The sequence below is a fragment of the Mesoplodon densirostris genome, chromosome 8 (assembly GCF_025265405.1).
Source record: "Mesoplodon densirostris isolate mMesDen1 chromosome 8, mMesDen1 primary haplotype, whole genome shotgun sequence".
NCBI classification, from domain to species: Eukaryota; Metazoa; Chordata; class Mammalia; order Artiodactyla; family Ziphiidae; genus Mesoplodon; species Mesoplodon densirostris.
Window position 1 is genome coordinate 71,838,731 of NC_082668.1, and position 20,458 is coordinate 71,859,188.

Below are 20,458 nucleotides of genomic sequence, written 5' to 3' on the forward strand. Positions count from 1 at the left end.
TGGATTGGAAAAATCAACACTGTGAAAATGACTGTACTACTCAAAGCAATCTATAGATTCAGTGCAATCCCTATCAAACTACCAATGGTATTTTTCACAGAACTAGAACAAGAAATTCTACGACATAAATCCCAGCAAGATCCTTTTTGACCCGCCTAATAGAGAAATGGACATATAAACAAAAATAAACAAATGGGACATAATGAAAGTCAAAAGATTTTGCATAGCAAAGGAAACTATAAACAAGATGAAAAGACAACCCTCAGAACGGGAGAAAATATTTGCAAATGAAGCAACTGACAAAGGATTAATCTCCAAAATATATGAGCAGCTCATGCAGCTCAATATCAAAAAAACAAAAAATACAATCCAAAAATGGGCAGAAGACCTAAACAGACATTTCTCCAAAGAAGATATACAGATTGCCAACAAACACATGAAAGTCTGCTCAGTATCACTAATCATTAGAGAAATGCAAATCAAAACTACAATGAGGTATCACCACACACCAGTCAGAATGGCCATCATCAAAAAATCTAGAAACAATAAATGCTGGAGAGGGTGTGGAGAAAAGGGAACCCTCCTATAATGTTGGTGGGAATGTAAATTGATACAGCCACTATGGGGAACAGTATGGAAGTTCCTTAAAAAACTAAAAATAGAACTACCATAGGACCCAGCAATCCCACTCCTGGGCGTATACCCTGAGAAAACCATAATTCAAAAAGAGTCATGTACCACAATGTTCACTGCAGCTCTATTTACAATAGCCAGGACATGGAAGCAATGTAAGTGTCCATCAACAGATGAAGGATAAAGAAGATGTGGCACATATATACAATGGAATATTACTCAGCCATAAAAAGAAACGAACTTTAGTCATTTGTTGTGAGGTGGATGGGCTTATAGACTCTCATATAGAGTGAAGTAAGTCAGAAAGAGAAAAGCAAATACCGTATGCTAACACATATATATGGAATCTAAAAAAAAAATGGTTATGAAGAACCTAGGGGCAGGACAGGAATAAAGACACAGATGTAGAGAATGGACCTGAGGACATGGGGAGGGGGAAGGGTAAGCTGGGACGAAGTGAGAGAGTAGCATTGACATATATACACAACCAAACTTAAAACAGATAGCTAGTGGAAAGCAGCCGCATAGCACAGGGAGATCAGCTTGTTGCTTTGTCCACCTAGAGGCGTGGGATAGGGAAGGTGGGAGGGAGACGCAAGAGGGAGGAGACATGGGGATATATGTATATGTATAGCTGATTCACTTTGTTATACAGCAGAAACTAACACCATTGTAAAGCAATTATACTCCAATAAAGATGGTAAAAAAAAAAAAGATGTGGTACATATATACAGTGGAATATTACTCAGCCATAAAAAGAAATGAAATTGAGTTATTTGTAGTGAGGTGGATGGGCTTATAGACTCCCATACAGAGTGAAGTAAGTCAGAAAGAGAAAAAGAAATACCGTATGCCAAAACATATAAATGGAATAAAAAAAAAAAAGGTTATGAAGAACCTAGGGGCAGGACAAGAATAAAGACGCAGACGTAGAAAATGGACTTGAGGACATGGGGACGGGGAAGGGTAAGTTGGGATGAAGTGAGAGAGTAACATTGACATACATATACTACCAAATGTAAAATAGCTAGCTAGTGGGAAGCAGCTGCATAGCACAGGGAGATCAGCTCAGTGTTCTGTGTCCCCATAGAGGGGTGGGATATGGAGGATGGGAGGGAGATGCAAGAGGGAGGGGATATGGTGACATATGTATACACATCGCTGATTCACTGATTCACTTTGTTATACAGCAGAAACTAACACACCATTGTAAAGCAATTGTACTCCAATAAAGATGGTAAAAAAAAAAACATATTTATGACCAGTAGGACAGGACATACTACGCTTATTATTCTTTATTATTCTGGCTCAACTATATCTAGTTCTCATTTTTACAAGACAGAATTTTCTAGCCCCCTTATATTTTCTTTCTTTTCTTTTGTTTTGACACACCGCATGGCATGTGGGATCTTCATTCCCCGACCAGAGACTGGACCCATGCTCCCTGCTGGGGAAGAGAGGAGTCCTAACCACTGGACCGCCAGGGAACTTCCTAGCCCCCTTCTGTTTCAGTGAGGCCATATGACTATTCCTGGCCAATGAGATGTGAGAGGAAATGGCACAAGTCACTTCTGGATCACAGCATTTAATTGCTGGTGCCAAGACTCTCCAGATTTCACTTTTCCCCACCTGCATGATTCTGGAAGCATGTCTCAAGATGGGGCCTGAAGTGATTAAGACAGAGTCCCTGACCAACTTTTGTTGGACATTCAGCATGAGCAAGAATTAAACTTTCATTTTACTAGGTCTCCAAGATTTGGGAGGTTGTGCTATCACAGCATAGCCCAGCCTCTCCTGATAAATCTACAAACAGCAAAAGGGACTTGTAATTCCACATTATTTGTCTTTCCTGACTTATATGGTGACAAAGTCTTTTCACACATTAGTAAGTGGAGATAGCTTATCCTGGACACATAGTTGAAGGCTTCCTACCGTAACATGCAATACGTTAAATAGTCAATACAGTATCTTTTGGTATATTTTAAAGAAAACTTTCCTCCTGTAAAATCTGTAAAACTCTGGAAACAAGCAGGAGAGCCAGTGCTTGATTTCTGAGTTCTAGACAGATAACACAGAGGTGGAATGGTGACAGGAACACAAAGAAAAAGCATAATTTTCTAGGATAAGTAACATTTATCAAAACCATTGTGAAAATTTAAGATCAGATGAAATTATCTATTTTACTGCCTGAGGAAGGCCCCCAAAAGGAACAAAAGTGACTGCTTCCAACTTTGTACTAAATATTAGGAAAAAATTATTTCTAATTGGCAGTCTACCATAGACTAAATATAATACCCTCTGTGCTAGTGAGACTGTACCAATCGAAATTAAATGAGGTTCTTTAAATTTTTCTTCTTAATATATTTTTTAAATTAATTTATTATTTTTGGCTGCGTTGGGTCTTCGTTGCTGCACGCGGGCTTTCTCTAGATGCGGCGAGCGGGAGCTACTCTTCATTGCAGTGCACAGGCTTCGCATTGCGGTGGCTTGTCTTTGTTGAGGAGCATAGGCTCTAGGCGTGCGGTGGGCTTCAGCAGATGTGGTTCGCAGGCTGAAGAGCGCAGGCTCAGTACTTGTGGAGCACGGGCCCAGCTGCTCCGCGGCATGTGGGATCCTCCTGGCCCAGGGCTCAAACCCGTGTCCCCTGCACCGGCAGGCGGATTCCCAACCACTGTGCCACCAGGGAAGCCCCACAGGCAACATTTCTTATTCCAAAGAGAAATGTGAGAGTAATGAGTATTTCTGATGGTGGTATATCAACTTGAAAACCTAAAAATAAAATATCAGAAGCAAAACCAAGCCTTTTTTCTTTTTAGTTTTTCCCTTTATTTTAGATGGCAGGCAGCATTGGATAGGTCTAGGTTTAGAATCTTTTCTAAAGGCATTTCATTTCTGCCAGCATTTTAATATGAATTTAATTCTGCTGTTGGCTCAGACCATGACAGAATGAGCCAACATGGCAGGCGGACAACTGGATCACTTATGGTTCATTTCAATTGGCATGGCACCCAGCCACAAAATTTATGAACAAAACTGTTTTAACATAGTTATTGCATTTGTAAACATTCAGCACAGGTGGAAACAAAGAATTCAAAAACAGAAATATATTTTGTATCTAAGAATAAACAAACACTAAAGAATTAAATTTTTCATTTTTTTAAGGAAAAGGATATTCATTTTTGTCAAGCATTAACAGTGATTTGGGTTCAAAAGCTCTAATTTTCATAGGACTCCATGAGTCTATTCTTCAAAGTATGCTATGTAAGGTTGCCCAAGGGAACACTTGACTACCTCAACTTCTCCACCTCCATTTTTCTCCCGTTGAAAGTGAATGTTAATAAAATCCTCCACAGTTTCTTCATCTACTATCTGAAGGTCTTCCAGTCCACTCAGAAGCACTGTCTTCTTAGATACTCCTGAAAACACCTAAGAAGTAAAATAAAAAGATAAATAGAAAATTTTCTAAGCGCTTTGAATTACAAAACTACATTTATAAGCTCTGCTTAATATTTTGGATGTTATCTTGAGAGAGACAATGAGCCTCAGGAAGATTTTCAAGCAAGAGAATATCAGAGTCGGATCTGAGTTTCAGAAAGATAACTCTGGTGGCATTGTGACAAATAAAGGAAAGAAGGGCAACTCTACGGACAGAGAGACCAGTTAGAGAGGTAGTGAGAGGTGGAAGTGACAAGATCAATAACGACATGAATGCTGGAGGGGAAGCGAAACCAAGAGTTAGGCATGAGTTCTAGCTTTCAGGATGGCAGGCTAGGTTCATTAATAAGATTCAAACGGAAACAGAATCACAACTTTTTATTTTTTGTGGACTTTACCTGAAACTTTTTCAGGTATGTTTCTGTGTACGGAGAAACAGTAACTCTCTGGCAGTTTTGATTTATATAAAGAGGATAGTCTTTTATTTTCAAAATCTTGTCAGCAACTAGAAGTAAATTTAAAAAAATTATTTTCTCCTTTATATCAAACATTTTTAACCAAAGTTAAAACCTCCTTCAAACAGAATGTCAGAGTAAACAGTGGCTTGAGGGATTAATTTTTAAGAAACTCTACAGTCCACTTTAAAAAATTCACAGTACATAATTTTAAAAAACATAAGACCAAATGATAATGAGATTTAAATAGCTCCATCTGTCTTAAACTATCAGTCAATCAATGCACAGTGAGCTGCGATGTCCTCAGATAGACCTACCTTGAGCTACATAAAATGTGATAAATAAATAACCCAGCAAAAAATTATTGCAAAAAATAACCCAGCCATCCTAACAAAACCCAGTGTTTCCCAGTCTCTCAGGAAGTACACATGCAAATTACGATTAGAATACCCTCTTTCTCTCTCTCTTTCTGTGCATATATATATATATATATACACATACATACTTATAGCAAATTACTATATTACTATTATATATATAATTATTTAATTGTCCTGTAACTAATACATGACATTCAATAAACCTGTATAATGATGTTAATCAAAGGTGGAGGGGTGCTGAATGTCATCTAAAAAAAATGAAGGCAAATAACAAAAATTCATCAATTTCCTCCAACACAAAAAATAACCTGATTTATTTTTAGCAGCTTTTCTCTCCTAGAGGGAAAAAAGGTAATGTGTCAAGATTGCATAGAGTTTAACAGAAACAGTTCTTAAGAATATCCAATCACTTTTTTTCTCCTCTCACCAGTCCACCTTGAATCAGCAATATAGTACAGTGGCTAAGAGTGTAGATCCTTGCTGGCAAGGATGTGGAGAAACTGGAACCCTGGTACATTGCTGGTAGGAATGTAAAGGTGTAGCCACTGTGGAAAACAGTATGGTGGTTCCTCAAGCATTAAACATAGAATTACCATATTATTCAGCAATTCCAGAAGGATCTGGAAAGACATTCACCTAACCATAACTAGCTACATAGCAGGAGAAAGGGAAGTTTGGAAATTTAAGGAAATGTCTCAATTTTTATTAAATTAATCTTGTTCTCTATTATTTCCATTTTCTTTAAAAAGCATGCATTACTTTATTATGAAAAAACTTAAATCAGTCAACGGTTTTTAATTGTATATTTGGATTTCTATCATATGTGTAAACCCAGGAGAAGCCCTAAGAACTAGATTAACTAGAGGAAGAGATTTTTACATTGAGAATCATTTGAACATATTAACAAAAGAACTTGGAGAATCTTCTATTTTTCATTATAAGAATATAAACCTCCCTAAGATGATTTGGTAAAAGTCCATTTCTACCTAAAAAAGGAACAGCTGTTCTATTACCCCCTTTTCTTCCTGGAATCAATTACCTCCACCTGAGATCCTTGTCAATCATAATAAGTGAGATAAAGAGACAGTTTTATATATATATCTTTTCAGAATGTTTCTCTGCCACACACCCATTGTGAGATCTTGGGTAAGCTGCTTACCTTGAGTACGCCTTAGTTTCCTCATCAATAAAATGAGTATAACACCTACATCCAGAGCTGTGCTATGGATCTGAGCAGATATATGTATAAAACACCAAAGACTCCATGCCTGGCACGTGATAGGAATGCACTAAGATGTAGGTACTTGTTATCTGTAATCCTATCATTCTCAGTAGCACTCAGGGAAATCATTTTGAGGACTCTACCATTTCATAAGGTTAAAGAAAAAAATCCCCTGTTATTATGCTGTCTAATAAATTCCAAATAAAAGCAGTAGAAAGCGGGCTTCCCTGGTGGTGCAGTGGTTGAGAGTCTGCCTGCCGATGCAGGGCACACGGGTTCGTGCCCCGGTCCGGGAAGATCCCACATGCTGCGGAGCGGCTGGGCCCGTGAGCCATGCCGCTGAGCCTGCGCGTCCGGAGCCTGTGCTCCGCAACGGGAGAGGCCACAACGGTGAGAGGCCGGCGTACCGCAAAAAAAAAAAAAAAAGATAAAAGCACTAGAAAGGGATACTTTCAGACATGGCAGAACGTAATTTAAACGCTAGAATACAGTCTAACTCTCTGCGGGAATACCTCCACTTTCCACAAACGTGACGACGGCGCTCCGGGACTGCTTGTCGTACTCCACGCTGTCCACTTCTCCGCCTCCGTTGCGCGACTTACAAAAACTCAGTTCTAGCTTGTCTCTCATCTGACTTTCAGGCAGTTCATCAGGAATGTCAGTAACGTGGATCTTCATTTTAGACACTTCTACGTGAACCTGGGAAATCGGTTCACGTTCAGAAATATGGATGAGAAAAGTGTCCGTGTTTAACAGAATTCTGAAACGCTTTAATCATCATGTTACCTGGAATCTGATTCCTGAGTTTAATGGAACCGGGCTGGCCATAACCTGCACATTTACATCCTGTATCTGCACATGATGGTGCCCCATTCTGATCACATTTTGGGCAACTGAAAAATAATTTGGGAAGTATTAATTTCCAATATTTCAATACATTTTTACATGTTTGGTTTAACAACAAATAATCCTGAATATTTTAAATTTTCTTTAATTTTAAGGGATCTAATTTTTACATTTTTCTTAGGATTTCTAAGTGATGATGGTCTTGCCACCATAGTAGGATATACTAATGTCAAAATACATCAGCAAAAAATTACAATGTAGAAATTCTCAATAAGTTCTAGATTCATCTCTTAGGAGATAAGCCTGATGATCCTTCAGAAATTCATGTATTACTTCAGTACAGCCACACACCCTTCCTTTCCACTGTTGACAGAATTATCAGAGAATTCCCTTAGTACATTAAAGCTCAGCCAGAAATTTCTTCCATGTTGAGTAAGCTGGGAAAACTTTTTAGGTCAGTATCATTCTGACAATCTTATTTATCATTTGTCACTGCTCCTTAGTATGTTACAAGCAACAAAGAAATAAATATTTGTTCTTGTCTCTGTCTTTCCCCAGGATTACATATTAAAGACCACAAAGACTTGAATACCAAAGAGTGAGTCTTTTATTTTTTTTTTGGTCATATTTAATGAAGAATTCTACTTTCCTTAAAATGCTCTTGAGATCATTCATTAAAAAGTCGATAGTCTTGATATCAAAACTGATCACAAAACTATCTAGTCTAATTTAGCCATGCAAATGGGAAAGGCTTAGTAATATAATTATGCCAAAAATCATTAGAAATCCAATAGCAACTATATGACAGTTTAAAATGAATGTGCGGGGAATTCCCTAGTGGTCCAATGGTTAGGACTCAGTGCTCTCACTGCTGTGGGCCTGGGTTTCAATCCCTGGTTGGGGAACTAAGATGAGGCAAAAAATAAATAAATAAATAAATAAGAATACTAAAAAACCAAAATAAAATGCATGTGGGTATGTGTTTATTTTTAATTGTGTGACATAAGAGTTTATAACCCTTCAGTTGTTGATATTTGGAGCTGCTTACTCTAATATGTCATAAAGACTAGAGACAAATTAGTCCCGGTCTTATAAACCTCACATGTGTTTATAACAAGACAGCACACCACAGCTGGAGTAAGAGAGAAACAAGGCTAGAAAACAGGGCGTTGTCATGTGGGAATTCAGACTCATTGTACCATGATATGGCTCTATAACTTGAATTACAGCTTTTTGTTGTTGTTATTGACAACAGGCAACAATAACAGAGATTATCAACTGTAAGTAATACTGAGATGATGATCTTTCCCTCCCAATCCCCACCCTTCCCCCACCCCCCAAACCTCCAACATCTGGTGATCTGACACAGCTGAGAGGGCCTACTTGTGTTTCAACTTCTGTGACTCTGTCAAAAGCCAACTCCTGTTTAATTGTGTAGAAACCCAAAGTTGTCCAGAAGAGCATGACCTCAGAGCCATGCCAAGGGTGGAAGCAGTGATGCAGCTGTTTCTGAAGAAAATCCTGTTCCCAGCATCCCCAGGTAATTCCTATGCAGAATCCTTGCTTCCCAAATCCTCACTTCCATCCTTCAGTTATATCCCAATTACCACTGCCAACTGCCAACTGCCATCAGGGCTCTTGGCCTCCCCCTTCACCCTCAGCTGCAGGGGCGGACCCAGGGTGGACAAAGCATATGTGCATACAGTGACCTGCCAGAATGCCTTTCTATTTATTTTCAGGCTATAGTAACAAACCAGGCGTCAAGGAGACATGAGTTATAATCATAGATTCCCAGAATCTGAACAGTGGAAGGGCTTGTGAAGACCATTTGACCCCACCCATAACTTAATCTAACTTGGAAAATATGAGAACAAAAAGCGCAGATGGTGGCCTGCTCAGAGGAATGTTGGTCCAGTAGAAAGTACAAGCGTACTTGAGGTTTGGCTCTCAGCTCTGCAATTTATCACCTGTATGGACCTTGAGCAATTTCCTTATCTTAGGTAAGCTTCTGTTTCTTTAGCTGAAAAATTCCTAACATGTAGCAATAATGACAGCTAACATTTATTAAGTGTTTATTACATATCAGACACTGTGCTAAGTATTTTTCAACATTTCTCATTTAATACTCAAAGCAACCCCCTGAGGTAGGTACTGCCACAAAACCCGTCATAAAAAAATTGAGATTTATAAAGAACCCAACCAAATTACACTTCTAGAAAGGGGCACAGCTGGCACTCAAAGCCAGATTCTCCTCATTAAGGTGCCCCCAGATCTCAAGAGGGTCCCACACCACGACGGACTTGGCAAACATCAGGTCCCATCCCCAAATCTCTGACTCCAGGGCTTTTGCCATTCACAGGTCTTGTGCACTTAGGTAAATCACTTAAACACCTGAGAATCTGTTTTCTTAGTTATAAAATGTAAATAGTAACTCTCTATCTTATTTCTTTCATGGATTCATGTGAGTATACAATGAGATAATGTCTGTGAGAACTCTCCGAGAACGATGTAGAGCTTTACAACCTTGAAACATTATCACTAGTATTATCATTTGCAGGTAGCAGTTGCAGTAGAAAGGCATTGGTATTGGACATCACAACACCTGGGCTTGAGTCCCAGCGTTGTCACTTCCTGAATGAGGGATCATGTTCAAGTCACTCAACGTCTCAGAGTCAGTCTTCTCATCTGTAAAATGGGGATAATCATACCTACCTCAGGGTGTCACTATGAGGATGAGATGAAATGATAAATGTAAAAATTGTAAAGCAATGGCCAAATATCTTCAAAAACTCTTTGAAAGTCCCAGTGCTTTCCAAAGGTAACATGGTCAAATTTTTGAACATGAGTCATACCTTCTTCCTTTTCAAAGGTGATAAGTGCTTGTCCTTTTTGTAGCTCATAAGGGACTTTTGAGCTCATTTGACACGAATAGGAGATATTTGAAAACTGGCTGTCACTCTCAGGATTCTCTACAGCTGTGAACTTCATCTTTGTTTCGGGAATATCCTCGTTAATCTAATTCAAACAGAAATGTTTGATTAAAATCAAGACAAGAAATAACCTAAGTCCTTCCAATGATAATGCGATTGGATCATCCAATAATTCACTCTCCACTGACTTCAGAGCCCCACGGAATACTGAGCGTGGTCTTATTTAATATCTTTAGTAATTGCTTCTTCCCAGGGAAGTACTCAGTAATGTAGTCAGATGCTGATCCTTTAATATTATTTCACAGATGAAATTGTAAGTATATAATCTCTCACTTTTTCTAAGTGTTTAAACTGGTCAATATTGTGTAGTGTTTGAGTCTAAAGCCTACATCATTCCTGTAGAAAAATACCCTTTAAACAACTGTGACAATAATAGGCTATCTCACAAAGAAATCATTGCACAGTATATTTAGCCTCACTACAAAGAGGTATGAAATAGTCAGGTGTATATGGTTATTTTGATGGCAAACTCAGATAACTTCATCCAAAAAGAAAGACTCCTGAATTCAATGACTTAAAATTTATCAAATTTAAATTCCCCCTTCCTCAACACCTGCCCATCAACTTTTTAACCATTACCCCAACTTAGGTTTATAAAAATGTGAAGGGACACTACCAGCAAGATCTGTAATCTGGAGGATAAAGTTAAGGGGTTATACTTAGCTGTTTAAAATCACTAGGATGAACAGTCAGTACAACCACACATAAATGCACAAATGAATCGAGTGTTTGCATTTCTATTTCCCATGGTTATTTTACATGTTGCAAGAAAATGTTTTATTGCAAAGAGATTAGAAATATCAAGTGAGTCATTTGATCTAATCTGACATTTATTCTACATGTAACTTTGGTAGAATTTCTGATTACCATAACTCTGATTTCAAAATGATCTGCAGTGTCTTGAGAAAAGGCAGAGTGTTTCCCAGTAATGTAGAAACATCCAGTATACCCTGAGAAGTCAAGAGCTTTCCAGAGTGAGAGTGAGAATGCCTGCTTCTAGTCCTGAGTAGACCGTGGCAGGGAGCAATTCACTTATGCTCTCTAGACCCCAGTTTCAGTCCTCTGTGAAGTGAATCAACTGAGCTGGATGGGTTCCCAAGTCCCTTTGAGTTGTAGGACTAAATGATTCTGGCTCCAGCCTGAGAAGTATCCAGAATCTTAACAGAGACTTCTCTAAATCTCACAAACACCGGAAACTTCACTTCCTGATATTCAACATCCTATCCCCCATTTCAGAAACAAAAAGTGACAATGCTTAAAGCATTGTCACTTTTTGTTTCTGAAATGGGGGATTGCTTAAAGTATTTTTTAAAGTATTTAAAAAATACTTTAAAAGTATTGATTAAAGTATTTTTTTTAACAACCTGTGTTGTTATGAAGAAAAAAGGAGTGAAAGCTATGTCTAACTCAAACACAGGAGAAATTAAGAAAGAATTTAAATGGTGAAGATACTCATCCAATTTTTTTTTAACTGTGAAACTCACTTAAATTACTTGGATGAGGAAAACAATAAAAGAACTTGGTGAGAAGATCAAGAATTTGATCCAAAAGTGATTGATAATGACCATCATTTGGGGGTAGTTTTGGATGAACATATACATGAATATTAAAACATGTATTAGCATAAGTGTGCAGCAAGATGAAATTCTACAGTGATCACACACCTGTGACCAGCACCCAGATTAATAATCAGAACAAGACCAACACCCCAGAAGCCCTTTTGGGTTCCCTTCCAGTTCCTACCTGCCTCTAAGAGTAACCACCATAGTAACTTCTAACATCGTGTTTTCATGCTCTATTTCAATGGAAGCATATGGTGTGCCCTCTTTCTCCTTTTCTGGCTCAGCACTGTGTTTATGAAATTCATTGATGTTATTGCATACAGTTGTAGCCTGTTCATTCTCACTGTTGTGTAGTAGTCCATTGTGTGAATACACCCTAATTTATTAATTCATCCTACTGCTCTCAGTTTGGGGCTGTTGCAAACAGTGGTGCCATGGATGACCATAATGTTTTAGAAATGAATTCTGTATCGATAAATTGCTTTTCCTGAAAAAGGGGGTCTGTGAAAAATGAGATACATAAAATAATTAAAGAAGTACCTGGGAGTTCCTGGTTGTCGCTTGCAACTCAGCTTCAAGCTTTTGGATCTCCTCCTTTAACTGAATATTTTCCTTTTCAATTTCACTAATTAATTTCTAAAAATAAAAAGGAAATAAAATAACACCCAAAATTTAAACAGTCCTGACCTCATTTTTCTTTTCTTTTCTTAATATTTATTTATTTTGGCTGCACAAGGTCTTAGTTGTGGCACACAGGATCTTTGTTGCAGCATGTGGGATCTTTAGTTGCGGCATGTGGGCTTCTTAGTTGTGGCATGTGGACTTGTTAGTTGTGCATACACGTGGGAGCTAGTTCCCCGACCAGGGATGGAACCCGGGTCCCCTGCATTGGGAGCGTACAGTCTTACCCACTAGACCACCAGGGAAGTCCCAGCCCCGACCTCATTTTTCTAATTAATTAAAGAAGCAAAATTTCTCTCACTTTGAACATGGCAAAGAAAGACATTAGACAGTCTCAGAATAAATATGATCATGTGAATAATACCTTTGTCAAATGTTTTACATCATCACCTGTTGACTTTCTTACCACTGCCAAGGATTATTATCTCCATTATACAAAAAAGGAAACCACCTTTCACACTAAACCAAAGTCACAGAAATGTTTATAGTAGAGCAAGGATTGATACCCCTATCTTCTGGATCTTAGTTCAATGCTCTGTCAATTCCTTCCTAACTATTTGTGACTCCAATATGACTTTTAAGTTGCACAATAACTGTGGACATATGTTACTCTGGGGCAATTAAAAATTTTTTTTTCTGTGATTCCCACAGTATAGCTGCCTTGACATGCCAGACAGATGGCCTTGAGTAAGTGGTTTAACTACCTGAGCCTCCATTCCCTCTTAGGTCTAATTGGATAATTGCTAACGAAGCTCTTAACTTCTAGGTGCAAATCAAAGAAATGAGAGAGGAAGTGAAAAAGCAGCTAACATTGTAAGCTGTGTAAGAGAAAGAAAAGAAATATGATTCTTCTTGTCAGTCTTGAATACTAGAGGTAAAAAAAAACCTGAAAACCCTAATATTCTTCCAAATTCAACATAATGTTGGACAAAGACATATGAAACATGCCTCACTGCAAAACTAATAGATGTAAGTTAATTTTTAATAGTACTCAGTAATTTTTCCTTTTTACCTGGTTTTGTTCATCTTTCATAAATTCTTCAGCTGGCCCATACTCCTTAAGAACTTGTTTTTTGTTATCTTCATCAGTTGCCATGATTCCCTAATTACTATAAAAAATAAATACTTTAAAAATAGTACAAACACAAATTCAAGAAGAAAAAATAACTTTTACCCTCTTACAGAAGAAACATCTCTTCTTTGCTATATGTTTTTTTCCTATCACCAAAGTCTTTATTATCATGTGGATTATATCCAAAGCCTCTATTTCAAATAACTTTCACACCTATAAATATATAAAAAGGTTCTAAAAATTCTTTGCTTTTCAACACTGTAAGAGAAAATAATAGGTATTAACATTCCTTTGTAGTTCTCATTTCAATCATAATATGATGCTCCATTTTAAAAGACTATTATTTTGGTCTTCTAGACTTTTTCAAAGGTTTTTATTTAAATATTTAATTCTCCCTATTATACTCCCCAAATGTAATGGAGTAAAAAGACCTCCAAACACCGTTCCTCTATGCGTACAGGGGTTTTCACAAACCCTCCCGAGTTCATACACTTGGACAGGAAAAAAACTTCATCTTTATTTCTAATAACCTCTGATTGAAACTTAGCATTCTCTTCAAATATGAATATAGGCAACAAGCCACATAGTATTTGCAGCCCCTGTGACCAAAGTCACCAAGACAGTACAGATATTTTCATAAAATATTTTAACTCTTCCAGATATCCTGAAACATTGCTTGTGTTTAACCCTGCTTCAAAATTATGATAGTTATTAAACTCACGACTAGGTCTTGTAATAAACTGTAGTGTATTGATATATATTACTATATTAAATATTTGCTTTTTAAATAACCTGATAATCATATTTCAGTGTAATTGGTTTCCTTTATAATTCTATGTATTTTGTTTTATACAACTTAAAAACTTTTTATTTTGAGAAAGGCCCACAAGTTTTTTCAGACTGGCACCAAACAAGTTAAGAAACCTTGCCTGCATATCAATTTACTAAGATGGAGTTGTCCCAGATCAAATATGACACAAGGATTATCACAACAGTTTTTATTGTTTTAGAAGCACATTAATAATGTGTCTGTTAACACAATCTTCCAAGATTTCAAGTGGCTAAATTCTCACTATTCCTATAGAAGAAACAGAAAAGACATGTATTCTTCTCTAAAAATAAAATAGAAGACTAGCAAAAAATTAGTCATGGCTTAGTTTACTCAGTGTGAACACAAGCAGTGTCCAAAAAAAAGGGGTCATATAGTAGTTCTACTTTTAACTTTTTGAGGATCCTCCATACTGTTCTCCATAGCGGCTGCACCAATTTACATTCCCACCAACAGTGCACAGGGGTTCTCTTTTCTCCACACCCTCTCCAGTATTTGTTACCTCTTGTCTTTTTCATGATGCCGGTTCTAATAGATGTGAAGTGGTATCTCATTGGGGTTTTATTTTTTTTGTTCTCCTTTTTTTTTTTTTTTAAACATCTCTCATTGGGGTTTTAATTTACATTTCACTAGTGATTAGTGATGTTGAGCACCTTTTCATGTACCTGTTGGCCTTTTGTATATCTTCTCTGGAGAAATGTGCCCATTTTTTAATTGAGTTATTTGTTTTTTTGGTATTGAGTTTTATGAGTTCTTTATATATTTTAGATATTAAAGCCTTATCAGATATATGGTTTGGAAATTTTTTTTCTATTCCATAGGTTGTCTTTTCACTTTGTTTATGGTTTCTTTTGCTGCACAGAAGCTTTTTAGTTTGATATGATCCAGCAATTTCATCTCTGGGAATATATACAAAGGAAAAGAAAACACTAACTTGAAAATATATCTGTACCCCCTGATCATTGCAGTGTTATTTACAATAGCCATGACATGGAAATAACCTAAGTGTCCATCAATGGATGAATGAATAGATAAAGAAATTGTGGTATATATATTGTGATATATACAATGTGATATTATACAGCCATAAAAAATGAAGAAATTCTACCATTTGCAACAACATGGATGGACATTGAAGGCATTATACTAAGTGAAATCAGGCAGACAGAAAAAGACAAATACTGTATGATCTCACATATGGAATCTTAAAAAAAACCTCATGGAAAAAAGATCAGATTTGTGGTTACCAGAGGCAGAGGGTGGAGGGAGGGGGAATTGGAGGGAGGTGGTCAAAGGTACAAACTTCCAGTTATAAGATAAATAAGTAGTAGGGAGGTAATGTGCAACATGATGACTATAGCTAACACTGATATGATATATAGGGAAGTTGTTAAGAGAATAAATCCTAAGAGTTCTCATCACAAGGAGAAATTTTTTTCTTTTTTTCTGTTTTCTTTTTTTTCTATCTGACATGTATCTATATGTCAAGATGGATGTTAGCTGAACCTATTATAGTAATCATTTCATAATATGTGTGAGTCAAACCATCATGCTGCAAACTTGTACAGTGGTGTATGTCAATTATTTCTCAATAAAACTAGAAAAAAAGGGGTCATCTAGCACCCAGATCTTGGTTTCCAATCTGTTCTCCAATAAAAGGAACTAGGGTTCCTTTGAGCAATGGTTGATTCTACCTTTGGGGCAGGAAATATACAAGATGAGCCTGGAGCTCCCAGTGGCCAAAGGTACATAAGCACAATTTATCAAGTAAGTAAATATATGGAGGATAACAGGAGTCAGGTTTTTCATTGTCAGAGAATGTGATTATAAATATGAAAAGGGAGAAAAATAGAATGAATGCTATGAATTAGAACTGGAGATATCAGCATAATCTCATGATTTCTGATAGAAAAGTACAGAAATTTAAATATAGATATAAGTATGTGAGTGTGTGATATTCCCCAGTTCTGTCTGCTAAAAGGGCCTGGAAACAAAGACAATAGCAGTGAGCACATCTAGCACCCAGAATTTAGTTTCTAGTACCATTCTCAGCTACCAGGAACCAAGGCTATTCAGAGAAATGGTTGCTTATAGGAGTGGGACAGGAAAAGTACAAGACAAGCATCTTATGATGTCAGAAAGCAAGAAGTGCTCAAAGAATGATGAGGATATGTCAAAAGAACATAGAGTCCACCTTGATGAGGTTCTCACTGGACAAATCTGGGAATCAATTAAGCACAGAAAGAAATAATGACAGTAATAATTAAATCCACTGAGCAAAACAGAGAACTATGAGTTGGTAAACATAGCTAGCTAGCTAGCTAGATAGATAGGTAGATAGATAGATAGATAAATTGATAGTTTTGTGAGGAAAGGACCATTTAATTAGTTTCAAAATACTTACCCACAAGTACTGCAAACCAAAATCAGTGCAATTTCAATCATTTAGGTGTTCTGAGCACTCACAAGTCCTGGCACTGACAAGTCCTTGAAGGAGATCAACAATTTCAATGGGGATAAATATCAGTTTGCCCTTTTGCATTGAACATGTCAAGCTGAACTACAAGAATATAAGCACTGTAAGGGCTATGATTTTTGTTTTGTTCTCTAAAGTATGCTCTAGTTCATCTAGAACGCTACCCTAATAGTACCCAAAAGAGTGCCAGGGATATAGTCTATACTCAAGAAATGATTGTTTTCAATTGAGTTAAAATTTCCTTACACTGAACAACCTGTTATTGCACTTCATATAAGTGGAATCATTTGGTATGCACCCTTTTATATGTGCTAGAGTTTTAAGCTCAACATGTTTTGGAGACTTGTCCTTGTTATTGCATGTATTAGTAGTTTGTTCCTTTTTATTGCTGTGTAGTATTCCATGCATGGACAGCCTACAAGTTGTTTATCCATTCTCTCGTTGGTGGCTATTTGGTTATTTCTGGTTTGGGGCTATTATGAATAAAGCTTCTCAAAACAAAACAAACAAAAGAAATACTTCTCCACAAAACACTAATTTCAAAGGGGAAAAGAATAACTTTACAGTGAAGAAGCCAGGAGGACAACACCATAATGAAGTAATCAAAGTAAATAATGAGATACATCAAAATCATCTGACATATGATAGGCACACCGAGAACACAGCATGACTCCTATGATATTCCTGCCAAAGATGCATGAGCCGAATCTAAACATGAGGAAACATGAGATAAACTGGCCTGTTCTCTTCAAAAGTGTCAAGTTCATGAAAGCCAAGGAAAGACTGAGAAACTGTCCCAGGCAGGAGATTAAAGAGACATCACAACTAAACACAATGCATAATTCTGAACTGGGTCCTTTTGTTATAGGATATTATAGGGACAACTGGCAAAATTCAAATTAGATCCAAGGACTAGATGGCATAATGTATCAATATTAATTTTTCTGATTTTAATCACTGTATTGTAGTTACATAGAGAACACCTTTTTTGTAGGAAATAAATACTCAAGAATTCCAGGGTAATTGGTCATGAAACCTACTCTCAAATAACTCAGGAAAAAGACAATTTTTTACTTGCAGATTTTCTGTAAGTTTGAGGAGTTTAAAAATAAAAAAAGGTATATATAAGTAGCTCTTTACTGCGTTAACAACTGCAGTGTCCTTATAACGGTATTCATCCCAGGTCTTACACAATCTAACCCCAACTAGTCTTATTTAGACAACTCCTGGACCAAGTCCCTTAACCACACTGAACACTCTAAGGGTTTCTCTTCTCCCTCCTGTCCCTCAATGTCACATCCTTCCTTCCCTCCCAACCTTAACCTCCACCAAATGAAAACCTACTGTTCAACATCCATCCCAAATTCCTCTCCAAGTTCTTGAAGCCTTGTCTGATTCCCCCAAATGATTTTACTTCTCCCGCTATTATCTCTGTTGGGGAGCTTTATTTGTGTACCTGTGTCATTTTCCATGACTAGATGGTCATGACCTTGAGGCCAGGGACCACGTCCATTCTTCCTTGTATCCATTCAGAACACAATACACATTCACACACTGAAAACACTCAATATTTATAGAATTGTGCAGTATCTTGACTGAGGTATTTATTCAGCTCAGGACATCCCAAGCATGTGAAGTTCTCTTATTACATTTCCAGAAAGCAGAAACTGCAACATTATTTAACTGTTTTTTTAGTCTATATTCTTAATATAGACTAAGAATAATAATAAAGGCTTGTAATAAAGGCTCTCAATAATATATTTAACTCATATGAATGGTCTACTACATAATATTCCCAGGACTTCTTACAGCATATCTAGTATCTGGATACTTTCCCTCTTTGCATAAATGGGATGTACAGTAATAGCTTTCCTTTTATACAGTCAAATGGTAGGCAGAATAATGGTCCCCTTAAAGATGCCCACATGCTAACCCTCAGAATCTGTGAATATGTTAGGTTACACTGCAAAGGAGAATTAAAGTTGTAGAATGATTTAAGGTTGCTGATCAGCTGACTTTAAAATATAATGATCTTGGACTTCCTTGGTGGTGCAGTGGTTAAGAATCTGCCTGCCAATGCAGGGGAACCGGGTTCGATCCCTGATCCGGGAAGACCCCACATGCCGCGGAGCAACTAAGCCCGTGCACCACAACTACTGAGCCTATGTGCTGCAACTACTGAAGCCTGCGTGCCTAGAGCCCGTGCTCTGCAAAGAGTAGCTCCTGCTCGCCACAACTAGAGAAAGCCCGCATGCAGCGACAAAGACCCAACACAGCCAAATATATATATACATATATATAAATACAAAGATCTTCCTGGATTATTGGTGGGGAAATAATGTAATCACCAGGGTCCTTCTTCAAAGTGAAAGAGGAAGGCAGAAGAGTAGAATCAGAGTAAGATGTGACAACAGAAGAATAGTCAGAGAAACGCAACATTGCTGGCTTTGAGGATGGAGAAAGGGCACCATTGAGCCAAAGAAGGTGAGCAGTCTACAGAAGCTGGAAAAGACGAGAAAACAGGTTCACCGCATTAGCCTCGGGGAAGGAAGGCAGCCCTGAAGACACCTTGATTTTAGCCCAGTGATGCCCAGTTGGACTCCTAACCTGCAGAATTTTAAGATAATAAACTTGTGGCTTTTAAGCCACTAAGTCTGTGGTGATTTGTTACGGCAGCGAATGAAAAAACCAGCACAAATCACCTATACCCATTCACCACCTATTTCCCTTAATATACTCATATCACCGTGGTGCCCCGCCTGATAGAAGCAAATCTTCCCATATGCATGCCTGGCGGCAAAAAGAAAGGAAGTGAGGAGAAGGAAGGAAAAAAGGAGGTGGTGATGCACAAAGTTGTTTTTAGTTTTGTTTTCGTTTTTTAAACTTCTGCATGTTGTATAGATAGGGAAACATCGCATTCTCTTTTGGATGTCTCTTTCAAGAAAACCCCTGCATATTCTGAAAAGTGAGACACGACTGCCAAAACCTGCGCCTGCCAAGAGAGTAAATGTCCAGAAGGAATCTGTTTTCCTAACAACTGTCTCCAGAGATACTACAAGAACAGTGGGGAAACACAAACCATTTTAAGTTTCAATTTCCGAAATGAAGCAAAGCAAAGGAGACGGGGTCAGAGGCCGGGACGGCACAGAGAAGGCCCCGTGGGCCGGGGGCAGGCGCGTCCCCTCGGCGTCTGTGTGGTCCCCGCGACCCCGGCAGCGGGCAGCGCAGGCGCGCGGCGCTGGGGGTCTGCGCCCGGCACCCTTCCGCCCCTGGCTCTCCGCCGGGCGTCTCCGCGCGGGAGGTCCCGAGTCCCAAGGAACCTGCCTCGTCGCCATCCACTGCCTCTCCAGCCCTGGACCACTAGGAGCGGGGATGGCAGGAGGGGAACGAGGCACCCACTCACCCGCCTCGGCCCGCCGAGCGCCGCGCCCCGGTTCCCGGAAACCTCGCTGGCGGCGCGTAGGTGGAGCGTCCGCGGGAGTCGCTGGAACCTCCGGGCCCGGCTGGCGCTGCCTTGTCCAGAAGCGCCTTGAGCCTTTTTCAAGTGGGTGTCCCTCAGATCAACAGTTTGGTTCCTTTAAAAAAAAAAAAAAGAAAGAAAAGAAAGAAAGAATAAAAGGAGAAGAAAACTACTCAAATGATGATTTTCTTTAAATCTAGCCACTGCTCGAATACCAAACCTGGTGTCTCCAATGATTAGTCACTAACAAGTTACACCTATTTTCACTTTCGAATTTTAAAACGTGTTGGTTTTGTTTTTGTTTTGAGGGAATTTATTCCCAAAATATTCCTTAAGTTTCCATAGACACTCATTTTAGGACATGCTTTAAAAACCACTCCTTTGTATGTGTTACAGGACGTGTTTTTGGAAAAAGTG

At 38.2% G+C, this 20,458-nt stretch overlaps 1 protein-coding gene across 2 annotated transcripts; it reads right to left on the reverse strand.

Annotated features, from left to right (window-relative positions):
* Positions 1-3,414: 3,414 nt before the first annotated feature.
* Positions 3,415-20,109, reverse strand: NMI (N-myc and STAT interactor). Of its 2 annotated transcripts, XM_060106619.1 has the most exons (9): positions 19,985-20,109; positions 16,510-16,592; positions 13,217-13,313; positions 12,064-12,159; positions 9,824-9,986; positions 6,912-7,018; positions 6,638-6,824; positions 4,467-4,573; positions 3,415-4,059 (listed from the first exon to the last, which is right to left on the reverse strand). In XM_060106619.1, exons 3-9 carry the CDS (start codon positions 13,298-13,300, stop codon positions 3,874-3,876), a joined length of 930 nt encoding a protein of 309 aa, XP_059962602.1. In that variant the 5' UTR covers positions 13,301-13,313; positions 16,510-16,592; positions 19,985-20,109; the 3' UTR covers positions 3,415-3,873. The 2 variants fall into 2 exon arrangements, with proteins under 2 accessions (XP_059962602.1, XP_059962601.1); XM_060106618.1 differs by lacking the exon at positions 16,510-16,592 and having other exon boundaries at positions 3,416-4,059.
* Between the last annotated feature and the right edge of the window lie 349 nt (positions 20,110-20,458).

Coding starts and splice junctions, on each gene's coding strand:
- NMI (XM_060106619.1), bottom strand. CDS start 13,300: ATGGCAACTGATGAAGATAACAAAAAACAAGTTCTTAAGGAGTATGGG. Junction 6,825..6,911: donor ACTCAGGAATCAGATTCCAG/GTAACATGATGA, acceptor CCGATTTCCCAG/GTTCACGTAGAAGTGTCTAA. Junction 4,060..4,466: donor CATACCTGAAAAAGTTTCAG/GTAAAGTCCACA, acceptor TTTACTTCTTAG/GTGTTTTCAGGAGTATCTAA.